General features: G+C 42.1%; 3 protein-coding genes across 22 annotated transcripts in view; 2 read left to right on the top strand and 1 right to left on the bottom strand.

The window, feature by feature from the left end:
• ARMC3 (armadillo repeat containing 3) overlaps nt 1-1,215 on the top strand; it is a 60,952-nt gene extending 59,737 nt beyond the window's left edge. For all 15 annotated transcript variants that reach the window (XM_083467435.1, XM_083467431.1, XM_083467434.1 and 12 more), the window contains one exon: nt 718-1,215. In XM_083467435.1, the coding sequence (XP_083323561.1) occupies nt 718-927 (210 nt within the window). In that variant the 3' untranslated portion in view covers nt 928-1,215. The remainder of the gene's footprint in view (nt 1-717) is intronic.
• The window catches only part of PIP4K2A (phosphatidylinositol-5-phosphate 4-kinase type 2 alpha), a 181,618-nt gene that overhangs the window by 151,844 nt on the left and 7,578 nt on the right, over nt 1-22,196 (bottom strand). Inside the window, exons 1-2 of one of the 5 annotated variants that reach the window (XM_083467571.1) lie at nt 9,465-10,148; nt 6,153-6,318 (exon numbers count right to left, since the gene is read on the bottom strand). The gene's annotated coding sequence lies outside the window, so the exon portion shown is untranslated. Of the gene's footprint in view, nt 1-6,148; nt 6,319-9,143; nt 9,371-9,464; nt 10,149-22,196 lie in introns of those variants that run through there. The other 4 variants (XM_083467569.1, XM_083467567.1, XM_083467570.1 and 1 more) reach the window with 4 other exon arrangements.
• Nucleotides 10,121-20,301, top strand: MSRB2 (methionine sulfoxide reductase B2; the record flags this gene model as incomplete). Of its 2 annotated transcripts, none has more annotated exons than XM_083467596.1 (5): nt 10,121-10,262; nt 11,938-12,050; nt 13,342-13,418; nt 17,283-17,430; nt 18,648-20,301. In XM_083467596.1, 5 exons carry the CDS (start codon nt 10,121-10,123, stop codon nt 18,753-18,755), a joined length of 588 nt encoding a protein of 195 aa, XP_083323722.1. In that variant the 3' UTR covers nt 18,756-20,301. The 2 variants fall into 2 exon arrangements, with proteins under 2 accessions (XP_083323722.1, XP_083323721.1); XM_083467595.1 differs by having other exon boundaries at nt 10,121-10,295.

Raw genomic sequence — 22,196 nt, 5'->3', positions numbered from 1 at the left:
CTCACCTGGCACATTCATTATATATCTTTAGGCACCAGGCAAAAACATTTTTCTTTGGCCAGGCCTCTGGCTAATTAAACAATCTATGGCCTTTTAGGCTGTGGAAGGTTATTGTTTTGTTTGTAATTATGTTAAGTATTTCTGTGTTTTTATACTGTAAATCACCCTGTGATCCTGGGATGAAAGGTGGTATGGTATTATATTATTATTACTATTATTATTATTATTATTTCAGTGATAAGCTAGACACTATTTCTTGCCTTTATACCCCTCTTTGCAGCATGGACATAACAGTACAAACCTACCTTACAGGGTTATTGTGAGGGTAGTTTCTGTGAAGTATTTTGAGCACTTAGGAAAAGCACAAGATAAATATTAAAAAGGCTACTTTTTCTTACAAGAGATAATTCTATCTAACAGCAAACTTAATGGTCTTGTGCTTGGGCAGTGAAATGGCAACTCCCACAGGCAAACACGATATTGAATGATTTCTCTTCAGGGTGGAAAATGCATGGTACAATCTTTCTGCTCAATCATTTTCCTCTTGCTTATTTTCCTCTTCTCTCCATGTACAGTTTCCCTTTTGTAGCTTGTCTTTCAAATGGTAAAGCACTATTTTAAACTGTAAGCCCTTCAGTGCACTGACCAAAAGGCAGTATGTCAATGTAATAAAAATAAAGTAAAATATATCTCTCATCTGGTTACTTCCTCCCATAGGTTCTAGCAGACAGAATTGGTGTTAGCTGCAGCTTAGTCCGTGGAGAGTACACCAGAGCATGGAATGAAGTGAAATTGGTTGATGATTCTCCCTTGGGAATACCTGGACTTCTGCTTCCCCCTCAAGTATATATTGTGGATCTCATGTACCAGCCAGGCAATCTAATGAAAGAAGGCAGTCCAGAGGCAGATCGCTATGGACGTATTTAATTATATTTCCAGAGCTCTTTGAAACCAAAAGCTGCTTGTTCGTAAAGCTAATTAACACAGAGAGGTTTGTAGGGCTCATTTTCAAAGATGGGCTGGGTGCCAACTGCAGCACCTTTACATGTACTGATGAATCTAGATAGGCGAGCTCGGTCTTTTGTTTTACTACATGGAGAGTCTGTCTTAGAAAAATATTTGGGGAGCGCACAGAATTTCAGTAGAAGTTTTGCTTATATTTTAATCATATTTTATTTATTTTAGTCTTTTGGAATAAAATGCAGATACCAGAAATTTGAAGTGGGGGCTTCATTCTTTATAGGTTACGTTTTAAAATTTTACAGCTCACAAGGACATTTGCAGTCACTTTTCCATTTGAATGTGGGCAGCACAGCAATCCCTGTATGATATCTTATTTTTGCCATGTATTCATGGAGGAGAAGGCTATCCGTGGCTACTAGCCATGGTGGCTATTCTCTTACCTCCACAGTTGGAGGCAGAAATGCTTCTGAGTACTAGTTTCTGGAAACCACAAGAGAGGAGGGTGCTGCTGTGCTCATGTTCTACTCCTTGGTTTCCCACAGGCATCTAGCCTGCCACTGTGAGAACAGGATGCTGGACAAGAAGGGCCATTGGCCTGATCCAACAGACTATTCTTATACAGTCATACTACAGGTTACAGTGGCTTCAGGTTGAGTGTTTTTGGGTTGCGTTACGCGGCGACCCAGAAGTAACAGAATGCGTTACTTCTGGGTTTCGCCGCTCGTGCATGCGCAGATGCTCAAAATTACGTCACGCGCATGCGCAGAAGCGGCAGATCGCAACCCATGCAGACGCGGGTTGCATTCCCTTCAGGATGTGAACGGGGCTCCGGAATGGATCCCATTCGCATCCAGAGGTACCACTGTATATTAATAGACCTGTTCTCTCTCGGTTGTTGTTTTTTTGTTTTTGTTTTTTTTGCAATTTCCATCAACGATAATGACATAAAACTGAAGTATAATAAATAAACAGACAATCCTAGGGCCAAACTAGATGTGATGGGGCAGCCATTAGTGTTCACATGTCTTCCTTGTTCATGTGTAAAAGGGAGAGCCTATGGAGTGTGCAAGGCATAGAAGTGAAACTACCGGTATCTCCACACATCCATTTCAGTCAGCTGTGTTCTGCGTACTTTTATCCCAGCATAGTTCCCATAATGCAAGTTAGCTAACTGGGGCAGGGGGATGGTAGAGCCCAGTTAAGTATAGGAGGGGAGGGTTTAGCTCCCCCACCCTGTGCTTCTTTTCATATTTTAAAAAATAGACCCACGCTCATACCATTTTATGTGTGAATGGGGCAGACAAATTTATAAAATAAATATGGCTGCCCCAACACATGAAGCTTGGCTGTATCTTGGCATCCAGCAGCACCCTTAAATCTGCTTATAGCCCTGAAGCAGGGACAGTGTGAATAGTGCCTCATAGATAGTTCACACCGAACTATCAGTTCAGAAACTCCAACTTTAGCTCGGAGTAGGGTAGATCCATGGGCGTAAAAACTGGTTTGACTGCATGGATTCTGGTCACTAGCCCTAGGGATGGGGGAACAAATTTGATTTAGTTCACATTTGTAGGGGCACCTACCTAATTTGCACTTTCTAAAACAATGTGTGAACTGAAACACAGCCATACTTTGAAATTAGCAACGTAACGTGAACAAAAGTAAAGTGTGCATAAAGATGCATATTGGTAAAAATAACATACAAAAATGTGTTGTCTTTGGGTAAATGGTATGCAAATGTGTAGATCAGAAGAAATTCACACTGCTGCTGAATTTTTTATAAGGACTTGTTTTCTAAAAATTCACAAACTGATGTGGAAATGTGAAGAAGTGAACTTTAAGAGTGGAAAAACAAGAAACCAGAGTTGAGATTCACCCATCCCTACTGGCTGTTATGGATAATATTCACCCAACCACATAGCACAAAACAAATCCTTTTCCTTTCTTTATTTTATTTATTTTATTTTATTTATATTTCTCCCCATGCCAAGGTCTCAGAGTGGCTGACACTAGTAAACTTGTGCAGAGGACCTGCTAGTCTGTGGATGATTCTGTGCACTGAGGTCTCCCACTTCCCCTGGAAGACACCTAGACTTGGGCTTTGGGAAATCTGTAGTACTGGGGTGAGGAACCTAATTTCATGCAACACAGAGAGATTGACTGGCATAGGGAGAGGGAGAGAGAGAGGCAGAGAGAGAGAGAGAGAGAGAGAGAGAGAGAGAGAGAGAGAAAGTCCTGCAGTACTACAACCTCCACCCACCACTAGCTCTGGCTCAGAAGTAGCCCCTGGTTGTCTGTAAGTCAACGGGACCTCATAATGGAAAACCAAATACCCCACCCATGCTGTAAGGGATGGCATTTACTGGACCTGCTGAGTGACATCTTAGGAGCCAGGAGATCCTTGGCTTACACTTAAGCACTTACATCCCCAGGGTATTGCTTAAAAAGTGGTCAGGACAAATATAACGCTTAAGAGGGGAGAAGAAAGAAATAGAGGGAAGGAATGAACAGTGGCTTGCCCAATTCTCTTGTGGCTAAGACAAATTGTGGAACCAGGATTTTTCCAACCCACTCTTAGACACGGTGATAAAATTCACCCTTCATGAAATGAGTGTTTACTCCCTAAGCTTAACTTCTCCAGATGTATCAGCGTTCTCAATAATGGAATCTCAAGAGAGAGTCAGGACAAGCAGTTGGATTAAATATTCATATGAGTCTTAATCAACCCACAGAACTGAGAAAAAAATATTGAAGTGTAAATGGGAATCTCATATCCTTTCTAAAATACTGCAATCTCTATTTGATCAAATATTGTCAGTTCAAAGTGATTTGAAAATGGGGCTTTGAAATATCACTGTGTGCTTGAGCCATAAATACTCCTTGCATTTTTGTGCTCCCCCTTCCCAATCTGTCCTCCTGGGGAAAAGACCCAGGAGGAGGAAAGAAAAAACGTTGCGTTAATGAAAGAGCTTGAACTCCACTAATAAATCAGCAACAACATAATCTTGTGTATGTTTTAATTAATCAGATATGTCATTTTTGGATGGATGACACCCCAGAAGACTGAGTGATTTGAGGAAAAGCATTCCTTTGGTGTGCATTCCCATCCCTGCCCTGTTAGGAAGATCTTGATTTTTTAAAAGTCATTTACGCCTGATTGGTGCATGAAGCATAACATACGCTTGCCCTTAAATCATTTATATTTTACTTTCTTTATGATGCCTTTGTGAATTACCTCTTTCTGCATTTGTAATTAGAGGATGTAACAGATGGCCTGGGCTTAGTTCAGGGTGATAAATCCACTAAAATAACCTACAGGAAGCCACTGTGGACAAATGATTCTTTGTCCACTGTGGTGTTCAAGATCTGTGCTACTCAAGACGTTTTGGCTAGGAAGGATGATTATAAAATAGTCTGGCACAGAGACTGGACAAATCAACAGACAAGCGGGGGTGGGGGGCAAAGACACACATACAGCAGCATAGTTGATGGGTGGGTGGCATTTTTAAGGTTTTGATTAAATGAACACTGTTTTTTATTTCTGTGGATACTTGTCTTTAGAGATGTTTAACTTAGTAAATAAATACACATATTAAATTTTGCAAAGCTAAAATATGGATAGATAAGCCATTCATTTTATGGGGAAAAATGAAAATATTATTCACAACACAATGGAAAAATAAATGTAAGTAGAAGAAGCTGCAATGTGGTAGAGAGAAGTCACAGGGGTAGGAAAAAATACGACATTGAAAATGGTTATAACTTGAATGTAATGTAAAGATTGTTAAAAATGTGTAACTGAATGAAAACTAAATAAAAATGTAATTTAAATAAATAAATAAATAGTGCTAATCTACATAAAGTTAGGCTTTATGCTGGAATGACAGCACTTCCATGACAGGGTGTGTGGGTGGGTGTGAAGACAGAGAGACAGAGCCTGTTGGGTAATGGAAATATAGAAAACCAATGCCGTCTAGATGCATTATTGAGATAAATGTGCCTGAGAAGATTTGTCAGGTATGAATATGAGTGAAGGCCTCAGAATGTCCTTGCATACACTTAGGCTTCCTGCTGATTTCCTGTAACTTAAGCTTCGTATTCACCACACTTAACAAATCAAAATTACACACCAACATATTCAAAGTTCTGCTCCAAGCTGAATACGATGAACAACATAAACATGTGAATAATCCTAGGCACATATATAAATTAGTTTTGGCTAGTCATAGCGAGCAGCAAAGAACTATGAATTGTCCCCCATCCACTGCCCATTGAGAATCCTACTCAGCTGCCTCCTCCTACCTCTCCTTCAATATGGGGTAATGGGGGGGAAAGGCTGCACATTTTCATTCTGAATTCACAGATATAAGGACTGGAATATTAATTTTTGTTTTTTAGAAAGAGTAAGAGTGTGATTCTTAAGATACTGAATTCTGTGCTCCAAACCTGTTTCTTCTGTGCTTTCATACTGTGATTACACAGCCCTGCCTATAGTGGACTTATGTGGAAAACAAGCGGATTTCTGTCATTTCAATTGTTAGCTGGGGTTTCATGTACCTCTGTTGGTGGGCAGAGTAGCTCAGCATGAAGCAGGAAATGTATGAGCAGGGAGATGGCTTCCAGCCAATTGACCAGAGGTCTCAGCAAGTACTCTGTGCTTCTGGACTAGTTCATTCCTAACACCTGTTTCCTGTCATGTTCTAATCCAGGCCCAGCTTTGCCACTGGCACTCATCTCTTTGAACTCGCATCCACCTGGCATGAAGCCACTTCCCATTTGCCAATCACATATCAGGTTCTCTCTCCTATATTCCACAGTGATCACCCTCAGTATTGTATCCCCTGATTTATTTTCTTTTATTTAAACTGCTCTCCTGTTCTGTCTTGTAACTGGTGCAAACAGAAAGAAAGGATGGAAAGCAGGGGGAGAGAAGCCTACCTCCCTGTAAACGTAATGCCTATTTGCCATGAATTACTGCAAGCATTTGCAGAAGTGGAATTCTTACATATCAGGTATGAACTGTAAAGCCCTCTGTACATGTAAAACCTCTATACAAAGTAATGTAATAATGGGCTGGCAATACGTTTCTGGGAGTCTCCAGGGAAATCAAGGGCAGTTTCTGCCCCTCACCACCACCTACAATTCAAGAGACTTGTTTAATGATCAGCAAAAGCATAACACTTACTCACTTCTGAGCTCCTGGATTCATTTGCCCTACCAGTCTCCAAAGTTCTGGAAGAGTAGCAGAGAGGATGGGTAAGATCTCAGCAAGTTGAAGACTCGGTTCAAAGAGAAATCCTTGATAAAATTTGTGGTCCCCAGGCAACTGCCTGAATTTGCGAGGTGCTGGCATACCTAGGAAAGAGAAGGAATACTGAAGGAAAATCAAAAAGTATTTACTGCAAACTTTGAAATCTTTGTTCATAATCCCTAAAAGTATAGCTTGTAATGGGGGTGATGCCTTTCTGTGTGTGACTCACCCATCCGGACAAAAGATGCAACTCAGCATCTGCTGACATAAATGTGTGTGATGACCAGGTTGCCCTTCAAACCTGTCAGCCAGGCTGTGCCAAGATGCAGTTAAATCAAGAAAAATATAATCGCCACATGGAGAGGACTCTCACTAGCTGCCACCTACTCTTTCAAACACCCACCCACCCACATGCTGTTTTTCCTGCTGCTGTCCAGAAGACAGAATCCTGGAAAAAAACCACTCCCCAGCCCCAATGGTTAGCAAGATGATATAATATACTTCAGACAAACTGAGATAGACCATGGTAACAACTGGATTCTATGTTTTAAAATATGAGGAATCTATCATTGTATGTTTCTTCCCTGCAGCTCTAGGTGAATGTGAAATCTGCATAGCACCTAATATTGCCTCACTTGAATGTCTGCTATCTCCTCCTACATTCCATCTTGAGACTATGACCATATAAAACCTGGTTGCTTCACCATCAGCTAATGTTTCTCCTCTCCACACTCTGTTTATCATTTAGCTTGATGAAGAGATCTAGAGAAGTTGAAAGCTTCACATTATTTTGATTGACATGTTGTCCTAATAGGAATTTTAGATCCCCCCCCCCCGGTGATCTGGGTTGCATTCCTGAAGGTTTATAGCACAGTTAACAGTAAAATATTTGGCATGTCTGCTCAGAGGTAAGCCCATTTGATTTCAGTGGTGCTTATTCACAGGAAAGCCACAGCCTGACCTAAGGCGAATGATAGCAACAATACTACAGTCTTACAAATATATCAAAATTAAAAAGTGGATCCCAAAATGCAAATTTGGGCTTGGATCCTTAATATGAAAAGATTGATTACTTGATCTAGAACAGCCAATGTGATGCCTTCTAGACAATAGCATCCACCATCCTTATTGGTCAGGCTGGTTGAGCTTACTGAAGCTGTTGTCCAGCAAAAACTGGAGGGCACCATGTTGGCTACACCTAATCTAGAACAACCTACCAAGGGAAGTCCCCCTGGTCCTCGTTTTTAGCTGCTGCTGTCTGGTAACTTAGCTAATTAGTCACAGAGAGACCCTTGAAATCTACTGGTGTATTGCATTCTGCTCTGTGTTACTAGCTTTGCTAGTAATAAAATAGAGTTTTATTACTCTATTTATACTTTTGAACTTGATTTTAATCTATAAACACACAAACTCTGATCCAATGCACCTATTATTGGAACATGAAGACCATGTCAAAATTAATAGACAATCCCATTTTCTTACACATATGTGGCAATATTTCTAAAATGCTGGCTGGCATCAAACCTGTCACTTTTGTTCCGTGTTCCATTTCATGTTTTGGTGAATCAATGTCTCTCCAGTAACTGCTGGAAGTGGAGCATAGATTCATTCCACCCCCTGCTACATACTGTAAAATCATTACACCCATATAATTAACAGCATGCTCCCTCTGAGTGCTGAAGCGAACTGATCTAATCATTAATTAAACTTTGTGCTGGGCCTCTTTCACTGCAGTTTTCATGAACTTTGACTCAAGATTAGACGGCAATTGATGGGCCTTATAATTTGATCTCCTGAGTGCCCTCAACTTCCACTGAACTTAGCACCTACTCCTGGTGTGCAAGTGATTTATGTCAAGTGCAAATGGTGCAGTAGAAATAGGTTAAATTGCTCCAAGGGAAGATGTAGATTTGGTCAGGACAATAGCTATCTTCATAATTCACTTCTCATCTAAAATATAGTTATCCTCTCTATAAAAAATGTAAGTATTAATATTGATTCCCATTATACTTTGTAATATGCATTGGCTGTCTGCTAAAAAAAGTTTGATTGGAAAGTCAATATCTGAAATATTGAAATCTTTGGAAAGCCAGTTATGGAGCTTTGGCTGGGTGGGGGCAAAATGTTTTATAGTTGAAAGCATTTATGGGATGATGTCTTCATGGGCTAGTGGTAAACAAGAACCTTTGCATGCAAAGGGTTTCAGGTTGAATACCTGGTATCTCTAAACGATCTCAGAACCAAGTTACCAGTGATGGGAGGGATCCATGATCAGAATATCCTGTCTCCCCCGCCCTCATCAAAGTTGTGTAGGGTTTGCACATTTGATAAGGAAAGTTGCACAGGGTGTTTAAGCATTTAAAGTCCAAAGAACCGATGCAAACTCTACCTTTCAATTTTTTTACTGCTTTCCAAAGAGCCATAAAATTTAGTTGTTTTGTTATTAAGAGAGCAGGTCAAAGGTAGAAGAAGCAACAGGGCAGGAGGCATCTCTCTCAGACCTGATCCTTACCAACAGGGAGGAACTGATCAACAAAGTGAAAGTACAGGGAACCTTGGGAGGAAGTGAACATGTCCCCTTGGGTTTTATTACACACTGGCAAAGGAATGCTGAATGTAGTCGGATGTGCACTCTTGACTTTAAGAAGGCTGATTTCAAAAAGCTTAAGGAACTACTGAGTGAAATCCCATGGTCAGAAAAACTCAAAAGAGAAGGGAATCCAAGATAGATGGGAGTCATAGCTGTCAACGTTTTCCCTTTTTTAAGGGAAATTCCCTTATTCCGAATAGGATTCCTCGCAAGAAAAGAGGAAAGTTGACAGCTATGATGGGAGAGTCTTTGAAATATTGAAGGCACAAAGGCAGACAATTCCAACAAGAAAAGTGGGAAGCACTTAAAGAAACCGGTGTGGCTGCCTAAAGAACTTACAGATGAGCTGAGATGCAAGAAGGGCATGTATAAGAAATGGAACCTTCTGACATTGGAACTCCCACGAGAGGTGATGCACTCTCCTTGCTTCGAGGTTTTTAAGCTGAGGTTGAAGATGACATGTATGATCCAGTTGAAATTCCTGCCTTGCAGGGCATTGGACTAGATGGCCCTCAACATCCCTTCCAACTCTACAATTCTATGAAACCCTCAAACTAAATTGGGGTCGGGAACCATGGGCAGTGTCACGCACACACACTGCTGGACTGCAGTCATCAACCACCACCCCCCATCTTAACATATGGGACACAACTTGCCCACCTAGAAATATACTTTCCCCCTTCTGTGCCCCCGGAGTTTTCTTTCTGGTGCCACCAGAGTCAGGAAAGAAGTGTGTTGCTTCTACTCTTCATCCTCATCTTTGCCTTGCTGCGTTTCATTTTGCTAGGAACAGTATGAAGAGTGGAGCCGGCCCCACCATTAGAGTGAAACCATTGCCTCAGGCGGATGATTTGGGGCCTCACAAAAGGTCATCAAATTGGTTCATTATTTAATGTTGCAATAGTAGTACTGCAGTAGTAGTAGTAGTAGTAGTAGTAGCTTTCCTGCCAAGGAGGGGGAAGAAGCAGTTGTGGAGGAATTTGCCTCCTCAGGTGCCAAAACAACACATTGACGCAGGGCGCTCGTTTGCTGCCTGTGCCTTAGGCGGCGAAACGTTTTGAGGAGATTCCGACTTGCGCCTCCTGGATTCCTGTCAGACAGTCGTCTACGCCCGGCTTGTTAACAGCCTTCTGGAGCGGCGGCCCCGCCTGCCTCCCTCAAGGAGGAGAGGGCCTTTTCGCGCGCATCCTCCTTCTCTCGGTCCCGGGAGCGAAGCAAGAAGCCGCCAGGCCGCGCGCGCGCCAAGGGCGGGGCCTCAGTCCAAGCGCGGAGCCCGGGAGCAGCGCGACGCAGCTCTGGGCTCCTCAGAGGCGACCATGGCTGCCGCTCGAGTCCTCAGGAGACTTCGCGCCCTGCAGCCGGTCGTGCAGGCGCCGCCGCTGTTTCTGCGCGCTTCGCAGGGGGCAGCCCGGAGCGGCGTCTGCCTTGGCCCCCGAGCTGCGCACACCGACACCGGCGGTAGTTGCTCGGAGCTGGCTGGGCGGCAGAGGGGTGCGGGGGTTGCGTCTCCCTACGGGGCTTCCCGGCCTCACCGGGCGGGAGCGGGGGCGCGCGCGCAAAAGTTGAGGGGGGCGGGGGCGGTGCTCCTTCGGTTGCTGCTCGGAGGCAGCTCGAGGCGATTGCTCTAGTGCTGCTTATGCATGACTTAAGAGTTGATTTAATTATAGCAACAGCAAATTACCCGGGTTTATTCGTTAGGGAGACGAGTTGCAGTGCAAAGGAAGGACAACGTGTGCGCAGAGCAAAACAAAGTGGGAATGGGTGGTATCATCTTGAAGTGGTAAAATAGGCTATACTACTTGATTTAAAAAGTGTGATTTAACAAAAACACATTTTTAAAATTTTTACAGGTATAAAATTAGTGCTACAGAGAGGCTAGCTGGTATATTACATTGGTGTATTAGAAGTTTTTGGTTCGTTTATTTACTTGCACAGATTATTATTATTCTTAAGTATGGGAGCACTCAGACCCAGTAGTTCACTTGTCACTTGCAGCCCCGAGTGGTTCAAATCACCCCAGCATCTCATTCTGCTGCTTGGGTAGATGAGGCCTGTGTTTAGTCACACAATTGCATTCTTTCACCGATACAGTCCCTGGAATGGGCCTCATTTTGTCCTTTCACATTCTGGGAGAGCCAGAATGGGACCAGTTCCTGAATATTTGGATGTGGACCATGGAGTGCCAAGCTTGTTTTTAATTGCCCATTAAATCACTTTGGCAAATAACTATATTACAGACCCAGTTTTTCCATTTGCAAAATGAAGGCAACTGTAATATACTTCATTGTGTTTTAATGAGGGCAAGCAAGATGGGGTGTGTGTGTGTATATATATATAATGTTTTTAAATAGATTCCCCCCTTTCATTGTGCCAGTTCCAGGCTATCATAGTCTGAGGATTTTACCGCTTTGGTGATCTGTTGGCCCTGAAACACTAGCCATCACTAGGCAGTTTCCCATCTACCAGGGCTAAGCTGGGCTATCCATCACACTGGATCCTTTTCTGGCAGTGCAACACACCATCCTGACAAGTTAGAATTGTGCTCTTAGCTTTGCCAAATACTGCTGGTGTGCAACATGCCAGGCAGCTTAATATGCTTAGACCAATCAGGCACACTAGCCAAGCTCTGCAACAGACGCAGGTCAGTTTGCGAGCTTGCAAGTAAATTTGTGTGCACCAGGAAGAGGGGAAATGGTGGTTTAGAAGCAACCTGTGTGTTGCAGGATTGATGAGGCCTCTGGGAGATGGAAGAGCTGTCAATTCGTCAAGGGTGATATGATGTTTATTTGAAACCATTTTCTTTACAAAGATTCTGTACCCCTTTAACTGTATGCAATATCTTTTTTATTGTTCTCAAGGCCCCATTAAACAACTCCTCCATGAATATGAGCCTTTGACCATTTCCTAGTAAATGCCACCACTGTGGAGTGACGCTTCTCTCTCAGCAGCTGTTCTAAGCGCCTTGTATTTCAGCAACTTGTCAGCTGTAATTGCAGGCCTCCATGTATCGCCTTCTCTTGGCTCTGGATGTAATTACTGTTCGCCTTCTGGTGCAATCTGGCATATAGAAATTTATTCTGCGCACGGTGGCTTATACCTGTTGGTTGAATTTCTTGTTCTTCCACCTTTCTAGATAAAGATGTGGGTTCTTTGACAAGATACGATGAGTCGAGTGTTACCACTGACTGGCAAAAGAAGTTGACTCCTGAGCAGTTTTATGTCACCAGGGAAAAAGGAACTGAACTGGTAAGCCAAGAGTTGTAATAGTTTCCAAGCAGGTGAAATGTATATTCAACGTAGACATACATTGCATAACTGTTCCTTAATTTGGCAGAGTTTTGGCTCTGTTCAGGATCTCAACCAGGAACCCCCAAGTACAATCAATCCCAGGGTGGCTAGCATTAGGCAGCAAATGTAAACAGTGCTGCCTGCAAGCCCTGCTGCCACTTGAGCACTCCTAATGATTCATTGGCAGCTGGGGCTTTACCTGTCCTGCACTTGATGTCCTAGACCTAGGACATCAAATGAGTGACAGGTGGGCAGGGCTGGCTGAAAACAGCCATGCAAGTCAAATTTGCCAGCCTGGCAGGCCTAATTTTTTCCTGCAGGCTGAAAGTTCCCCACCTCTAATAGATAAAATAGATAGACCTCTTCTTCTTACATGACTAGGTCCATTTTTAAAGGCATCATCACAAATTGTGACAGGAATAATAATTATAATAATAATTTATTATTTATAGCCCATCCATCTGGCTGGGTTTCCCCAGCCACTCTGGGCGGTTTCCAACCAAATATTTAAAACACAATACAGCGTTATAGGAAATCCTATAAAGTTCCGTGAAGAATTACTTCTCTTTATCCACCCTAAACTGATTGCAGTGATGATCGATCACAGATTCTGTCTGTTCAGACAAAGTGATGTTGGGTGCTATAAACATGTGATGACCACATACCTGAACCTGTAAGATTCTGCTCCTTGGTTTGGTTACCCCCAGGAGAGTAAAAGGGAATGAAACTTCTCAGGGTGACAAAGAGACATGCAGGTTGAATATCCATGTTACACTGGAAGTTCCCACACATGAGCCTGCTTGATGTTTGGTTTTGCAAGCTGACTTGGAGGTGGAGGGTGGAAAAAATGGCTAAGAATTAGAATATTAACAATGCATGTTTGAATGGGAAACCAAGTTATAAGTAAGAAAAGGTCGAAATTTAAAGTAATATTATGTTCAATTTAAGGTATAAGTAACTGATAAAAAAGTACTTTAAATTTAGAAATATAACATTTGAAAAGTACAAAATAAGGTACGAAACAAGGTAATAATTTGCTGATATTTTTATTATAAAGAACGCAGGGGTAGGAGGATGTGAAGAAGTCCAGTTAGTTATATAAAAAATGTTTTGAATGGTTGGGGGTTTTTTTTCTTTCTTTTATTTCTTTTCTATACTTCTTTTCTTTTTCTGTATATATTGCTAACTTTGTATTTGAAAACTTAATAAAATATTTTTTAAAAAAAACCAAAACAATGCATGTTTGAAGCCTTTTAGTGGAATCCATCTGACTAACACAGAGCCTGGGATGTACCACTGCATATGCTGCAATGCTGTGCTGTTCAGGTAGGAGTCTAATTGCAATATACTTTTCTTTTTTCAAATCTACATGTATATGTCTGTCTGACTCTCTCTGGAGCTCAGGTACATAATGCTTTCCCTTCACAACAAACTAGTGAGGGTACAGTAGGCTGAGAGAGAGCAACTGGTCCAAAGTCACCCATTGAGCTTCACGGCTGTGCCTGGATTTGAACCTGGGCTGCCCAGCTCTAAGGGTGCATCTAAATGCAACAGTGAGGAGACCCTGATTCAGTTCAGGGCTGTGACACTGGAGAAGGACAGGTTAATTTTCCCCACTGCAAAATATTACCAGTTAAAATTCCCCCAACACTGCTATTCTTCCATTCAGGGAGAGAGCCTTTTCAGTCATCTCCCCACTTACATAATACACTTCCCTATGGGGCTCACCTGGCACTAGCATTAATATATTTTAGTGTCAGGCTACAACTTTCCTATACTGCCAGGCATTTGACTTTGCATAATATTAGCGGATTAAATTTTGATTGGACATCTGTTGATTGGTTTTTGTGTCATTGGTGACCAGGCACTCTTTTTTTGTCTGGTGGGTGTTGTTTTTTACTGTTTACATTATTGTATCATTGTGTTATTCTTTTAATTCTTTTATACGTTTGTATGTTCTTTGTAAGATCCATGAGGTTATTTTTGTAGAAAGCAATTAAAATTTAGTAAACAATAATCATACTGTGATCTATGTAGGATAAGACCCTGGAAATTGTCTCAAACAAGGATACCTAAAGCGGTGCTCTCCAAATGCCTTGGACTCTAATGTCAAACAGTCCCTACCAGCACAGGCAATAGTCACGGATGATGGAAGTTGTAGTCCACAACATCTGGACACCCCCAGGTTGGCTTCCTCGAGTCTGGAACCTTTAACTAGTGCAGAATTCTCCCTTTTGACTGCAGGGAGCCGTAGAAAGCACAGTAGACTACTATTTCCCATCAGCTCTGACTGCTTAGGTGTTTGGGGGCCTGGTCTGAGCTGCTGGATATTATTACCTCACAGCCTGCTGCAAGTAGAAATAAGACCCACATTCAGATTATTGGAAGGAGTCTCCTCCCTAGCTGTATTGTGTTTACTGCTGAACTGCGGGCAAAAGCAAGAGCTGCCCCTTGAGAAGCATCCTAATCTCTGAGCATGCAAAGTGTTTCTGCAGGGTATGTAGGTTCCTGCTTTCTCCTAGGAAGAATTCACTAAGGATTAGGAATACATGGAACATAAGCCTCAGGTTTTATAGATAGCAAATCACAGAATTTTAATGGAACATCAAACCTCAGCCCAGTCATAAAATTATAGGCAAGGGTCATACTTCTTAAAATCATCTCAACTACATTTGGGACAGCTAAAATGCAGATCAAAGTAAACAACATATGTTGAAGGAATGGTGTATTAAGGGCTAATCTAACACATATGTTTGGGGAATGTCCATTTATCCACAAATGCTCTGGTGAACTACTTCAAAGAACAAATAGAATTTTGAGCAGCAGCATTTTGGTGGCTACTAACATGTTTCTAGCAGACTAAGCGACGTACTTATAAATAAACCGCACAGGGATAGTTGTGGTGGGGAGCTATTTTAATAGGGCAGAAAATTGGCAAGGTTGTTCGGGTTTTTTTTTTTTTTTTTACAGTAAGAAAATGTAGACCTGATGTAGAAGACACAGCGAACAAGACAATTTTAAACACCTGTTTGAAAAGCCATCGTCAGTGGAGAGAGTATAATTGCGCTGGTCCCAATCCAGTGGTAGTTCTCATGCAGGAATGAGCTGTTTCCACTGCTTTACATAAGAGGAGCCTGCTGGATCAGGCCCGTGGCCCATCTAATCCTGCAACCTGTTCTCATAGCGGCCGACCAGACACCATGCGGAACACCCACAAGCAGGATCTGAGCGCAGCAAGACCCTCCTCTCCCTCAGTTTCCAGCAACTGGCATTCAGAAACATTACTGCTCCTGACTTCCTTTGCATAAGAAATCTCTACTCTTGCGCACAGGCCCTGTTTAACCCTTAAATTGCACACTGAATGATCCCTGCTGTTGCACTTTCAGTAGTTCAAAGTGGATCTCTGACAAACTTGTGAGCCTCTCTTCCCTGCATTTACATTGTGAGATGGAAAAACAGCAAGGAGTCCCTCTTGTGGCACTTTCAAAGACTAACACATTTACTGTGGCATAGGGTGTTTTTTTGAACTAGAGTTCACTTCAGGTCCGTCTTTCTTAGAAGATTTGTTTTTATATGCTTTTTACTGTTTTGTTGGTTTTAGGTTCTGTAATGGCATTGTCTGTTTTCATATTATACACTACTTATAAAAATTTTAAATAGTAAGAAGTTGATAAATGAAGATGGTGAAAGAGACTCTTTTCACATGGGTATCTACTTTCTCTGCTTTTCTTTCTTTGGTTTTAGAACAGTGCTGATTTTGCTTAGTTTGTACACCTTGATCCAGGAGTTTGCAAGTGTGGCTGGACTAGGCGTATCAGACAGATTTTTACAAAGTTCCTACTTAATCAGGCTACACCAAAAATGTGTATGTCTGATTGAAACAGGACACAATTTCCCACCTGAATGTTTCTTGATAGATCCATATTTCTGAAAGTATGAAGAATACAAAACTTTTTAATTTTATTAAACCACAGTTGCTAAAAATGTAAATGTCTATGTTTAATTGGAAGACATAGACATGTTTTGTTGGTTTCTTTGAACTTTTCATGTGTTCCTTAAAGGCATATGTGGGCAACAGCATGAATATTCATGTGTAAGTCTTACTGAGCTCAGTGGGGCTTATTCCTATGCAAGTGGGTACAGGATTGGAGCCTCAGAAACTTTGGACACAGTCCAGTCAAAGCTGCACAGGCTTAAGGCTATAGTGCTAAACTCACTCACTAACAAATACACCCAACAGAAATCTCTTGTACTTACTTATGAGTTACTATGCTTAGTTCATGCTGTGGTTCACTAGTTTTAAAGGAGAAATCAAGCACAGGGTTAAAGTCCTCTCTGAAATCAATGGGCTTCAGAAGTCCTTAGGTTTTGGTTGAGTTGCTCTCCATCCTTCATCTATTTTATTAAAAACAACAACACATGGGCTATAAATAATCCTAGGACTCAGCTAGACTGGTAAAGGAAAGGCGATTTATATGTGATATAACATTGTGCCACCAGATGGTGATGTGGAGTCCCGTTTTTCTCTACCTGTTTTCCCTGTTTAAATTTACGCTTTAAACGAAAATGCTTCTATTATGTGTCTAAATCCAACCCTGATTATTTCCATACTGAACATCTATCTATTTAAAAGCAAAACTTCATCTTTTTAGCCTTCAATTTAAGGATATTCACATGTGATACAAGATTGCCTTTTTAATAATGCAGTTATGGTTGTCAGCATTTTCATCCACCTGCCCACCCCCCTAATATTCTTAAGAGGGTCTCTTCTCCAGTCTTCAGAGAGTAGCTGGAAGTGGGGAGGCAGAAAAAGGTCCTTCTTTCCTTCCACTCTGCAGTTTTAATCTGAAATCTTAGGCACAGTACTGCGTCAGAAACTGCTTGCGCTAATAAAATTCCCTGTTGCAAAATGCACTTAGAACAGTAGGAGTTTTAAACACTACTACTGCTGACTTTGGGGTGGGGAGAAAAGAACAAGATATAAAGGCAATGTTATTTGGGGAAGCAACATCCCGCTCCAAGCTACTTTCTTGCTCATAGGTGAGAGGTAAATTTAGTGATAGATTCCATCCATCTAATCTATCTATCTATCTATCTATCTATCTATCTATCTATCTCATCCTCTGTGTGTGCATGTGTGTGCGTGCACCACAACCCTTCATTAATATGCAATTTTGCTGTCCTTTATAGCTCAGAAACAAAATATGATTCTGGCACAGGGTGGCCATCCTTTTCAGAAGCATATGGGACACGTGGCACAGATGAAAGCAATACTAATATCTTGAGACGTCCTGATAATTCACTAGGAACAAGCAGCACAGAAGTTATCTGCAAACAGGTACACCTACCTTAAAGAAAGCATATAAAGTTCCTTAAATGCAAGTCTGTTATTCTATATGTGTCACAAAAAGTGAAGTGTAGCCGCATTAATACAACTAAATACACTTTCACGAATCATGAAATTAGCCCCAGGTAGCGGACCTAATGTATGAACATATGGGGCAAATTTAAAAAGGTAAAGGACCCCTGGCAGTTAAGTCCAGTCGCAGACGACTCTGGGGTTGCAGCGCTCATCTCGCTTTACATGCCGAGGGAGCCAGCATTTGTCCGCAGACAGTTTTTCCAGATCATGTGGCCAGCATTACTAAGCTGCTTCTGGTGAAACCAGAGCAGCACACAGAAATGCCGTTTACCTTCCCACCCGAGCGATACCTATTTATCTATTTGCACTTGACGTGCTTTCGAACGGCTAGGTTGGCAGGAGCTGGGACCAAGCAATGGGAGCTTACCCCGTCGCAGGGATTCAAACCGCCGACCTTCTGATTGGCAAGCCCAAGAAGCTCAGCGGTTTAGACCACTACAACACAATCCTACACAACATTAGTGGTCTCATTAAATCGAGTAGGACTTCTGAGTTGACATGCATAGGATTTTGCCGCACTCTGGTGCACATTTCCAATGGGAATAAGCCCGGTTAAATACAACAATATTTACCTCTGAGTAAATATGCAAAGGATCAGGCGGCACATGTGAGACAGTTGTATGATGAGTGGATGGGAAAGCTGACCTTACAAAAGTTGAAGGAAAATTTATAGATCTGCCCCATGAGTGATTATACTCATGGAATCTGCATCAGAAGTCCCAGTGGATTTCCTGACTGACTCACAAATTTAACAATGGTACTGTATTCTGATTGGAATGAGGGCATTCTCCCCTCCCCCCCCATACTATTAACTGATTTTAAAGTGGTATTCTCAATAAGAATTTTTTTTTTGGCATAGAAAACCATCTTATTAGCACTAAGGTATCTTTTCCACAGAAAGCTTACCCAGGAGAGGCCAGACTTTACACCTGGGGCATTTGTATGCATGCAAACGTGAGCACACTAAAATGAGTGGGCTTCGGAAGTTGTCTCTAAACACAGAAGGTATTGCTTATATGGCAGTTGCAGGCTTAATTGGCCCCTTTGGCTATGAAATCAGACTGTTTAATTTATGTAGATACGCTTTAATTTAAGGAACTGGCACTGCAACTAAGTCTGTTATTCTCTTGCAGTGCGATGCCCATCTGGGCCATGTGTTCGGCGATGGTCCCGAGCCATCTGGGCAGAGGTTCTGCATCAACAGTGTTGCATTAACATTTAAACCAAGCTCCAAGCAGTGAGACTTTCCTCTTTACAACCTGTGCATTTGATACTACTTTGATGCTCAGATCTCCTTTGCCGCAGAGGGCCACTTTGAAAATGTATCGGGAGCCAGGTGCCTGTGCCTATTTTATGTATACATAGTGATGGTAATTATTGAGAATGCATGTGGGGGGACGCCAAACCATTGATGTGAGATGTGCTGCTCTTATTCTGTGATGGAATAGGCTCATCTAAGGTAGCCAGGCTAGTCTGGAGACCTGTCTGCCCTGCTTATCTGGATGCAGAGCTCTTCTGCATGTAGGCAGTTCCATTAAATCCAGCACAGACAGCACATACAAATTAATGTACATGCTGCATTTTTTATTTTAAAAATAGTTGATTGCCTCGTTGTTAATAGGTGAAGCAATCAATTACAGTGCAACCTCAGTTCTCGAACCTCTCCATTCCTGAATGTTTCAGCTCCTAAACGTCAAAAACCCGGAAGTAAGTGTTCCAGTTTTTGAACGTTCCTTGGAACCCAAACGTCTGATGCGGCTTCCAATCTGCAAAAAGCCTAGCTGTCAGCCAATCGGAAGCCGCACCTCAGAATTCGAATGTTTCAGAAATTGGAACATCCTTCCAGAATGGATTACATTCAATTTCCGATGTTCCACTGCACATGCAAATCACATTCACAAATTTCTAAAACGGAAATACAGGAGCCTTGTATGTGCTTCTTAAGTATAATATAAATTAAATTATAAATATAATTTTTAAATGATTGCTCATGGTTGGAGAGAAAGGCCACATTTTGTGTTACATTGGTGCAACTGCCTCAGTATGCCATTTCCAAGACAAGGATTTGCTAAAGAGGACTCCCAAGACATCTGAAGGTGTGAGTTTGCTCTAATTCATGTTGGTGCAAACTCCATTTATTTCTAGAGCTGCGTTTTCCAAAAACAATTATTTTAGTAGTTTACTATGAGGCTTTCCTGTTCACAGCACAAACTAAAAGCCACCAGTAGATTTTTAAGACCCAGATGGGAAAGCATAAGTAGCACTGTGTCATCGGACAACACACCTTCCTGCTTCTAATTGCTGGAGTGAGGAACCACATCATTAATGTGAAAATCAAAAAGCGTAGGGGCCCAAATCATGAGATGAATTTAGAAAGCATGATATTTGAAACCAACGAAGCTATGGCACTATTAGCACCTGTCTTCTGATGACTTCACCTTAGGAAAAATCAAATTAAAGGCTGCAAGCCACTTCTCCCACTTTGAAAAATATAAATGTAAATGTTGATATAAAACAGCAATTCTCCACCTGGCATATTCTGCTGCTGCACCTTTTCTTTGTAGATCTCTGGCAATTTTGGGAACAATTTTTATTTCCTACTAGTCTGCATTTTAGATTTTATTAATGGGGGTTGGGATGCATTGCAATTCATAAAATAGTATGTCTTCATTTTTATTTATTTATAAAATTATTCCCTCCTCCCTCAAAAGAAATAATGTAAAACATAAAAGGAGTGTTTACTGCTTCCTGTTGTAAATGCTGGAATAAAATGTTTTGTTCACAGTGGTTTTAATTTATTCTTGATGCGAGTCACTTATTAAAAGACAACATAAGGAGGATCAGATGTGGTGAAGTGTGCATGCAAGTGAGTCAACATAACCATCTCTGAAACTTCCCCTTACTTCCCTGTCTTTTGTTCAAGCACCAGGATTTTGCTTCCTGTAGGGCAGCACCAACAGAATACAGTGGTACCTCAGGTTACATATGTTTCAGGTTACATACACTTCAGGTTACAGACTCTGCTAACCCAGAAATAGTACCTCGGGTTAAGAACCCTGCTTCAGGATGAGAACAGAAATCGGGCTCCGGCGGCGTGGCAGCAGCAGGAGGCCCCATTAGCTAAAGTGGTGCTTCAGGTTAAGAACAGTTTCAGGTTAAGTACAAGCCTCCGGAACGAATTAAGTACTGAACCTGAGGTACCACTGTATACGGCAATAGAATTTTGCAGAATTTAGGCCTGCAGCTTAATCTTAGGAGGTGCTGCTCTCATAAGATCCTGATGTCGGCATGGAAAAGTTCCTTTGCGCTCATGCTTGAATCTTTGGTTGCCATGAGCCTCTTGAGGCGATGCAACTTTAGAAACAACACCAGTCTCAGGATTTTGTAGGTTGCCGGGGAAGAAATAAGACCTGACATAAAAAGGAATACTGCAGAGCTGAAGGAGGTTCCAAAAAGGGAAATCAAAATCATTTAAGGGGTAGGAACAAGGCCTTAATGGGAAAGGTTACTGCATTTCAGGCTTTTTAATTTAGAAAAATGGGTAAGTAAGGGAAGATGTGATAGCAGTGTATAGGAATTGTGCATGGGGAAAGTGGCTAGGAAGAAGCTTTTCTCATGAGTACCAGACTCCAGACCATCCAATGAAGCTGGAAGTTGGAAGATTAGGACAGACCAAGGAATGTATTTCTTCACACATTGCATTGTTAAAACTATGGGATTTGCTGCCATGAAAGGTAGCGAGGGCCACTAACTTGGATGGCTTTAAACGAGGATCAGACAAATTCATGGTCAGCCAGCAGCCTGCTGGGAACCCACAGGCAGAACCTGGTGCCGCAGCAGCGCTCTCCCCACTTGTTCCCAGCACTGGTGTTAGAGGCTTACTGTCTATGAAAGTAGAGGAGGTAAGACAAAGCCATTGTGGCTGCAAGCTGTTGATAAGCTGCATCAGCCTATATTTTTTTTGGAGAGAAAGAATCTCTCTGTCTCTCTCTCACAGACTCACACACACACACTTTGTGTAAAATCCTTGATAAAAAATTCTGAAGAAGCTGAAAACTTGCCACACTATTTATTTATTACATTTATATACCGCCTTTTCTTCCAATATTCTCAAGGTGGTATATATGGTTTTCCTTACCTCACAACAGCCCTGTGAAGTTGGGGTAGGCTAGTCCAACACTCTAACCATTATGCCACACTGGCTCTCAGTGGGACAGTTTGGTTGGCGCCAGCTATGGATTTTGGAAACTAGGATTTGCCAAGTCTGCATCACTGGTTGTGTTTTATTCCTTGGCCCACTGGGATGCTGACGTGCCAATCTGAACCCAGATTAGACCACCAATATGTACAATTTCTGCCCTGAATAATATATCTCTTCATGCTGGAAGCCACCTGCGTTTGTCCCTATGTACCACGCGGGACGCGGGTGGCGCTGTGGGTAAAACCTCAGTGCCTAGGACTTGCTGATCATATGGTCGGCGGTTCAAATCCCCGTGGCAGGGTGAGCTCCCGTCGTTCGGTCCCAGCTCCTGCCCACCTAGCAGTTTGAAAGCACTCTTAAGTGCAAGTAGATAAATAGGTACCGCGTTATAGCAGGAAGGTAAACGGCGTTTCCGTGTGCTGCGCTGGTGCTGGCTCGCCAGCTGCAGCTTCGTCACGCTGGCCACGTGACCTGGAAGTGT

This window comes from Podarcis liolepis (genome assembly GCF_965112155.1).
Source record: "Podarcis liolepis genome assembly, chromosome: 12".
Lineage (NCBI taxonomy): Eukaryota > Metazoa > Chordata > Lepidosauria > Squamata > Lacertidae > Podarcis > Podarcis liolepis.
The sequence above is the reverse complement of the archived record's forward strand: the minus strand, read 5'-3'. Positions and strand labels throughout refer to the sequence as shown.